At 45.4% G+C, this 9,033-nt stretch overlaps 1 protein-coding gene across 1 annotated transcript in view; it reads right to left on the reverse strand.

The window, feature by feature from the left end:
* PsGEF (Protostome-specific GEF) overlaps positions 1 to 8,593 on the reverse strand; it is a 40,987-nt gene extending 32,394 nt beyond the window's left edge. The window contains exons 1-5 of the mRNA XM_011505127.1: positions 8,207 to 8,593; positions 7,051 to 7,598; positions 5,663 to 6,311; positions 4,744 to 5,077; positions 84 to 327 (exon numbers count right to left, since the gene is read on the reverse strand). Of these exons, the coding sequence (XP_011503429.1) occupies positions 84 to 327; positions 4,744 to 5,077; positions 5,663 to 6,311; positions 7,051 to 7,598; positions 8,207 to 8,593 (2,162 nt within the window). The remainder of the gene's footprint in view (positions 1 to 83; positions 328 to 4,743; positions 5,078 to 5,662; positions 6,312 to 7,050; positions 7,599 to 8,206) is intronic.
* Positions 8,594 to 9,033: the final 440 nt, after the last annotated feature.

The following is a 9,033-nucleotide window of genomic DNA, read 5'->3' on the forward strand; positions in this document are numbered from 1 at the left end:
AGAGAGAGAGAGAGAGAGAGAGAGAGGGGGGGGGAGGGATATAGACAAACAGATAGATAAATAGTGATAGAGCAAATACTCACCTTGCTCTGCGATCACGATGCCAAACGGCGATGTCGAGCGAGATCTGCCTGGCCGCGCAGTTGTCGTTGCTCGCTGGCAGGCAAGGCAACACGAGGGTCTCCTGGAAGATGGGGTTCGGTGTCGCCCGGTGCACCGCTGTCCTTTTCACGCAGCCTTCGCCACTACGCGGGTCCTTGATGCTTGCCTTCACGTAGGCGTGGATCGGGCCCTCGTACGCCCTCCGCAGATCCTTGCACTTTATAACTGCAGTCGCACACAAAACAGAAGAAAACTATCTTGTGAGCATACGAGCTTGGCGTTTCTTGTTTTTTTATTTCTTATATCTTTTATCATGGCTATCTAACACCTCGTTCCCTAACGCTTGGATTATCCCATGGCCGACGCGCAACTTTCAATGCAGCTGTGAGTTTCGGTGGTTCTCTCGGGCCTGGGCTAGTTTCATTTCAGGATACCTAGCGGATGCTTTTCACGGAGCGGGCACTTCCTTGAAAAACTAAAAACTGTGCGACCGAGAGCCGTCTACAATCGTTTGTCGCGTCTCTTTTACTCGACATAGCGCGCGAACTCACTACAGGTATCTCTAAAAGTAAACCTGCTACTCGAGCTCCGAGATTACATACCATTGCAAGGTTATTGGAAAAGTTTCCCTATCAAATTTCGAAGATAAATTGAAAAATTCTTAGATTATTGGAGAGTCCAAATAGTCTCGATAAATATCAGCACCCTCTATATTGATCATATAGACGTTTTTATCCTGCCTCGAGGAGCTTTTGTTTAATGGGTAATGAAACGACACGTAGTTTGCCGATATAACGTAATGCGCCCGATGTACAATTTAATAGTAACAACGACCAGCCTATGCCTATGCTTACAACTGATATTCAATTTATTACATAAGGACTTTAATTAATACGCAGTGCAAGATGTTACAGTGAATGAGAAGATGTTACAAGTGTACGTTTCAATAAAATTACCGTTACGCGCTTCTTATCTCGATCGCCGCCCGCCGCGATATAAGAAAAAAACAAAAACAAAAAAGCCACCAACTATCGAGAAAATGCAGCGTTATCGGGGAGAATTTGTCGGTAAAATCGTGTCAAGAGGCTAAAGACACTTGGCGTCATTCGTGAATTCAATTGTCCAATATTACGCTCGCGGATACGGAGGCACGAAGTCCGTGTCCGACCTCGGATAAAAGCGACTTTGCGACTCCACGAGCTCTCGATATTCTTATCTCAGCTAATTTTTAGCCTCGCTATCGAAAACCGTCGATAACGTTCCCCTACTTACGTGCCGTCCATGTGCATTCACGGGACAAAGTGGTGTGACGATGAGTGGGTGGTTGGGTGGGGAAGGTAGTCCTATTTAATCTCTAAATGCGGTATTTGTTTCTACCTTTCTCGTTACGAAGATAAGCGCAACGTCGCGAACGCAATCAATAGCATATCAATGAGCCAGAGGGACGCCGCCGCCGCCGCCGCCGCCGCCGCCGTCGCTCTTTTGCCTCCTAGCGGATTTCCCTCGCTGCTGATTCGCTCGAAGCAGCTACGCGCGATTACCACAACATCTACCGCAGCTCGAGTAATCCACCAAGGTGAACGCAGTCCGCGACGTAACTTACGTCCAGGTGACACATTATCACCAAAGTACAGCCCCGATGTGAGCGACGTGGATATGCGATAGGCTGGGATGGCGCTGACCAGGAGTCACTGAGAAGCGCGCGGTCTTATCTCTTTCCCGTTCTGCACGCTTCCTGCTGCACCACTCGCGGCCCCGTGCATTATTCTCCGCGCTAGCGGAGCCTCCCCCGGGTGAGCTGGAGGCAGAATTAGGAGGAGACAGACTAGGACTGGGATATGGGCGCACCTACCACCGGGAAACTGCTCGTATCGAGAATCCCGCCGCCGCCGCCGCCGCCGACGCCGCTGCTGAGGGGAAAGCTCTCGGGGTTACTGGCGCACGGCTTTCCGCAGCGGCGGACGCGAGGTATCGAGGTTGGGAGCTGCAGGAGCTACCGTAGGAGGAGCCGCCGGCGCATGTCCGAGGGCTGCGCGGTGCCGCGGCGCCCCGACGCGGTCAGGGACGCCACGGCCGAAAGAGTCGCCCGGGGCGACCGGAGGAGTCACGCAGAAGGGATTTTACATCCCTGCCCTTAACCTACTATATTGGTGGGCTATGAACAATTCAAGTGCTCTCGATCTAGTCAATTTGGAGGCCGCTTCTCTTCCTTCCTCAAGATCCTCAAGATGCAAATTGCACGTTAATCCGTCAATGACGAAGCTGAGATTATATCGCCGCCAGTCGTTAATCGAGTGGTATTGAGTATTTAGCGTCGCGCATCAATGAGAATCTTGATGATTTATCATCAAAAAGCGTCGAGTTTGCTGAAAATTCGATAGCTTATGATGTGTTTTCATGGCAAATGTCGGAAACGTCACATCGTTGCATGCGCAAGCAACTTTTGTCTTATCGAGCTGTTCGTAATGAGCGAGTACCTCTTGTTTCATCTTAAATAAGACTTGCAAAACACTTTCTAGTGGCTTTCCATTTATCGTTAAATTCACATTGATTTTTGGATGATTGTCAATAGAGATATTTTAAATAATTACAAATTTTTAAGTACTCTTTTTTTTTTTTTTTTTTTTTTATTTGAATATGCGTATTAAACTTTAATAATTTATAAAAGTATTTATATGATTTTCATATAGGAGACGTTAAAGAGATTATATGTGTCTAATTGAATATAAAATTTTACTCCGGAGTTGAAAGTTTTGATAATTAGTACTGTAACGGACGCGATCAATTTATCTAGCATACTCGGCTATAGTAAGCAAATATCTAACTTGGAACTTGTTTGTACTTATAAAGGAAAGTTTTTGAGAAAAACGATGAATATTGCTTCGATTACAGCATCGCTAATGAAGCTTTAACTTGACGATATTTTATTCTATTAGTATTATAAATAGAAAATAGGAATGGAAATATAGAGAGAATAAAGGTAAAAGTATAACATTTTGACAAACTACGTTTCTTAATAAACTCTCGTTTTTTTTTTTTTTTTAATCGTAACGTGTGATGAAATGACGAATTTGAAAGATCTGCGAACGAGGCTCTGATATTAAATTACGTAACACTGGTTACTAGGATATTCCGTAAATACATCGTTTTTCATCCTTGAATGACAAACATTAATCAATATTATAAAACTTAGGCGAATAACACAAGGGAAATAATGTCCGAGGTGGCAGTATGATTTAGATTTAGCGAAAGATAAATGGATTTTTCGAGATGGAGGATGGTGTAGCGTCACTCGTTAGCAGCATTGAACGAGAAAACGTAGATGCATAGGACAATGGATAGTCGCGAAACTGGAAAAAGGGTGAGTATCTTAATGAGATTATGTTAAAAACTTGTAGGCAATACCAGGCACTGTAAATTTCAAGGACGAAGATGAATCATAAAGAGAGTGAGCGAGAAGGACGAACATGAAAAAATAGCCCTTTTAAAAAGCCTCCGAGCTTCGCTCGCTCTTCTTTTTATTCCCGTCGACTCTTTTTTTCTTTCGTTTTTGTTATTCGTATGCTAATCACATCTAAGACATGTAAATTTATTGCAATTCCCCTCACTTTAGCATTAACAATCGTGTTTTAAAGCTGCCGTCGGCACCAAAAGTACACGCGGTGAAAAAAAGAAATACGCCAAGGAAGAAGCAGAAGAGGTAAGGTAGTAAGAGAAGTGGACCGCGAGAGTTTGTTAAAAATGTACTGCACGCGAAATTTCGTGGCCGTACTCTGGCCGATGCACCACTGAACTTTCTAAGGCTCGACTATTGTTTTCCCTCCGCCCGTTACTTTGTTTTCCTTTTGCGCGACGAGGCGACGGTTCGTTTACGATACGAGTCCGACGTAATTTGAGCGGCGCCGATGCGAAAGAAGAGGGACTGGACTTTCATTATTATTATTATTATTATTATTATTATTACTATTTTTTTCTTCTTCTTTGATTCGCTGGCCTTATTGTCACGGGGTAAGGGGAAGGGTAATGATAATGATGAGGGAGAATTTGGGGGGGGGGGGTAAATAATATTTGCATAATGCGCCGCCGGTGTACACACAGCTTTCTGATTCAACAGCACATTTAACTTTCTAAAATTCTAATTTGAAGGGGTTGATTTTTCGAGAAACCAGGTATACATTTCAAAATAAGCACTTTAACGATAGCTTATTAAAAAATTCGATTCTCTCTTCGATTGTGAAATTAAACGGCGATAAATTCAGTAGTTGCATTTATAAATATTCCGTTTAATATAGAGGCGAGTAACATTGACCTGAACGTAACTTGATTTTTAATCTGAAATTAAATTTTTTCCAGAACGTAATGTTAATTTATATGGCATTACCCGGACGAATATCTCAAGTGATTTCTAATATACGCAATCTTAGAGAAAATTACTCCAATGAGAATTTATTAACTTCCTTTCCAATTCGATAGACTCCTACGCATTGCATAAGGGTTCGGCTCAGTTGCTAAAACTTCTCATTTCCCTCACCCCCAAGCACGCCAAGCACAATGAAGAAAGCACGAGAAGTACCAGTGTACTCGATCTCTACGATAATAACGAATAGTAAAGAGGCATTAAATGATTGGAGATTGACTTACTCTTGACGTGTATGTGGTCATTGAGCGCCGAGCACTCGATCTCGATAGAGCCCCTGTTAGCAGGGAGCAGGTAGCCGCTTCTCGAGCACTCGGCACCGGGTGTCTCCGGACTGTACTTGAGGCAGCGCCTCACCGTCGCAACAAGAGGCGCCTCGGGTGTGCACGCGGTCGAGGTATTGGTCGTCGTGAACGAGTCGATGAGTGACGATTTGGGACTGTCCGTGTCCCAGGCGCCACTCAGCGTCAGTTCCTTGCGCTTCCGACAGGCCAAGGATTCGAGGAACGGACGCTGCTCGCACGTCATCGTATCGCTGTAGTTCAGTTGCCCCGCGTTCTATATAGAAAGGATCATCGTCCCCATTACACATCAAATACATCACTACTTTTTTGTTCTTTTCTCTCTCTCTCTCTCTCTCTCTCTCTCTCTCTCCTTTTTTTCTTTTCTCTCTCTCTCTCTCTCTCCTTTTTTTTCTTTTCTTCCTTTTGAATTTTGATGTTGCCATTGCGGGGCGAAACAGTGGCTACGTCATAATTCGGATTGGTGGATACGCGATTTGAGGAGCTAAGCGGAACTGCTTTGAGAAATCATCGACAAGGATTCAAAACACCTCCCGAAATATATCAGTTGCATTTTTTGGAATCGTCAAATTGTCACGGGATTAGCACACTTTCAATAAAATTATAATGAAAAATAGAAGGAGGAAGGAATTGCCGAAGCTTGTGAGATCGCTGAAATCGTCGGTTAAATTTGTGCTTTGTGAGCTTGCATTATGATTGCAGACGAATAAAAAAAATTGTTCACTCGTAAATGTGTAAATAAAATCAAATTAAAGCCACCTTCCTGAACGAATAAACATTGAAAATTCGTAAATTCAATTTGAGAAATTTGCAAGGTATCGATAAATTATTGGATAAATACCGCAAAAGTCATCTTGGTTGCGTCGACCTCTGGAAGTCCAATAATTTGTGGAAGGCTCTCAATCATCGGGATAGCTTCGACTTGGGGAATGTCTTCGACGTCGGGAACACTCTCGACGATGTTCTCTAAATTCTCGATCATTGGCTCACCCTTGCTCTTGGCATCAGCAGCGGAGATATCCAGATCCGTTTCGAGGGCTAATCTCTTGACGTGACGATTGACAGCCTCGATGAAGGGCAGCTTGTCTCGTTTCATGCGTTTGCTCCCGTTAACGGGTCCGTTGGGCTCGCCGTTGTTGGCCTGGCGTTTGCGTCTGATGGCGCGCTGCCGTTTCAGCGTGAACTCACTGTCGAGGTCGGACGAGGGTGAGCAGAAGGCCCAGGAGACGGGCGAGGGGTTCTCCAGTAGCTGACTCGCCGAGGAGACGCTGCTATCATTGTGGAGCGCTTTAGCTTCCTCCAGGTCTTCGTCAAGACTCTCGGGTAGCGTTGCGCCAAGCTTATTTACCTCCTCGCTGGCCTTATCGAGATCGACCGTGTGACTCTGAGCTGCGGCTTCCAGCTTCGATTCGAGGATCTTTTGACGTTCCTCCGAGTCTTTTAGAAGAATCTCCGCGACACTCCTCGCGCCATAGTTCACCTCTTGTTCCCTAAATTAGCGCAGCTCATTAATTACTACGCTTTAACGATTATATTTCAAAAAGATTTTTTATTTTCAAATTACGGGATACTATTAAATTACTCATAGGGCACAAACTGCTCGAATATGCGTAAAAAACGTTTGGGTGCGCGTGAGCGCGTATGGATGTATATTAAGTTAAGAGTATTAATAAAGCAGTGAAAGGTTATTTTCTATAAGTAAAAGTTAATTCTCAGTGGATTTAATTATCAACCAACGTGTTCCTTTGCTAATATATAAAAGTCATAAGTCTTAATCAATTTTTTTTTCTTCGTATCAGTTGTCGGCCCGCTAATTCGCCAAAAAGCAAAACAAAACGACAAAAGGAATATGATATCAATTGCCTTCACAAAAAATAATAATGCGCGCTAAATAATTATTTTACTTTTAAATAATTCACGTAAGTAGTAGTGGCTGTTAATGTGAAGTTAAAGGGCCTTAGGGTTTAGTGGCATTATTGGGTGCAAAGACCTTGTAATACGTCAAATTTCATAATAACGTAAACTGGCATTGTGTCTTTAATAATTCAACTTGACGTTCGTGCGCCTCTTGTCCAATATATTTACTCACAAGGGATTAAGCCACTCGCAAGGGTGGCAAAACTCTCTTATCGAGCTCGCTTAAAATTTAAACTAGCTACTGTGGCCTTGAACGCTATTACGAAAAGCGGAGGTAACGTAGGGAAAAAATTGAAGCAGCTATCAACGAACCTGTCTAACGTCTCGGCCACATGATTGTCCATGCCGTGGCACTTGGGCGAGTTCTGATCGAGCCTCAGATCCAGGAGTTTTCCGGCTAGCGGCGTCTGGCCGAAGGGGACACCGGCCCCTACGGCCTCGAGGCTCTTGGCCTTGACATTGTGGGGCGTCTTGCACCTGGCCTGAAGCTTGGCGAACCTCGTCAGCTTGGACAGGCAGGCGTTAGTCGATCTGCGGCTATAGCCGTGAGTGAGCGGCAGAGCCTCGGACTCCATGACGTCCTCGGGACTGGTTGCCAAGCTGATCTGATGAAAGAAGTCCGAGACGTGGGACTGGAGCTTGGCGGTGCGCGCGTCGCCGATGAGACTCCGCGGTAGCTCCGTGGCACCGATGAGCAGCAGTGCCTGTGGGTCTGTCGGTAGGGTCTGGCCCAGCTGCCTCCGGCCCACGAGAGTCAGCGGCCCGATGTCCGCGTCCACTCGTGGCGTGCTCTGGTAGAAGCTCTCGAGGTGCGGCGAGCCCGACTGCCGCTTGGCCGAGCGAGCGCTCGGCTTCGTCGTCTGCGAAGTCACACCGACATTTCTTTCAATATTAATGAGCTCGCGACGAGGAGACCTCTTAGGTAAACTGGTGCTTAAAGGGTGTTTGGATGGATGGGGGTAGCGGGCCGTCCGAGGGAAGCTACGAATTGCTTTGTGGGACAATGAATTGAAGGCAACGCGATGGGCCTTATTGGAAGGGAGGGCAAACCATCGAGAGATTCTTCATTGTTTAGCCAATTCTATATATCTCGGCTTGCGTAAACATTATCAATCTCTATTACCTTCTTTTTTCTTCTTCGTCTTTTTTTTTTTTTTTTTTTTTTTTTTTTTTTTTTTTTCCGATGAAAAAACACAACAAACTTTAACGACATTCGTTGCGGTGAAATCGATAAATATGAGGATGTCGTCTTATGTCGGATGTTTCATGATTATCCCGCGAGATTAATCGTCAATATCTGATATTTTTTCGAATTTACATTCCTTACTTATTATATATTTTCATTGCTCCTTTAGTACGTAATATAATATGTCACGAGGGTAAAGATTCAATGGCCGAGCCAATCGCTCATTCGAATGGAACGGAACATTGTGACGAGCCACTCTACTAAGAAGCACCGCGAATAAACACCCAGGACAGAATCGTCGAGATTCATTAGGCCGGTTAACCCTGGCTGCTGTATCTCGTGGGCCGTCGTGGACATTGTCGTAGCCGGGGCACTCACCTGAAAGTAGCCCCTGAGATCGCTGCCGTGACTCCTGCACCTCCGTCGTCTCGAGGGCGTGCGTTTGATTACGGGCCGTCTGCTGCCGGTGCCGGCGCTCGTCGCTGCCTCCGATGCTGGGACGTTACCGTTGGTCGTTACGTGGCAGGAGGAGGAGGCGCTTCTGGATGAGCCCGAGGTCGCTGGCGGCGTGTTGGAGAGGTCGCGGAAGGGCCGTCGGGCGGCTTTGTCGGGCCCGTGGGGGGTCGAGCTTGCCGCCGATAGCGACCGTGACACGGTCCACTTCAGCATTCCTGAAAGCAGCAATGCCGGCTGTTTAATTGCAATTTCCTGACACGAGGATAGGAGTAACGAGAGAGCTACTAAGCTCGAAGAGTGAAACGATGCAATTAGAGATTTTGAGATTGCGACAGCTTCTGTAATTGTGGGTCTGATTGTAGGATCAGGAGCTGATTGTAGATCAGCCCATTGTTGAATCTTTAAGCTATTAATATATCAAAAGGTGTTATTGTGCGTGGGTTATTGCTCTTTCGCTACTCAGTTTTCGTCGTTTCGTCGTTTCGTCGTTTTATAAATTCAACCGTTATTCGGTTATTTTTTTTTTTTGCTCCTCGTGGGACACATTTTCACGAGCATTTCGCTTCCTTCTGCCGTTGCCCTCACCAAAAAAAAAAAAAAAAAGGTAAGAAAGAAGATATTCGTATTTTCAGGCACGAGGTAATAAAACGTAC

Source organism: Ceratosolen solmsi, unplaced genomic scaffold (assembly GCF_000503995.2).
Source record: "Ceratosolen solmsi marchali unplaced genomic scaffold, CerSol_1.0 scaffold16, whole genome shotgun sequence".
Classification (NCBI taxonomy): Eukaryota; Metazoa; Arthropoda; class Insecta; order Hymenoptera; family Agaonidae; genus Ceratosolen; species Ceratosolen solmsi.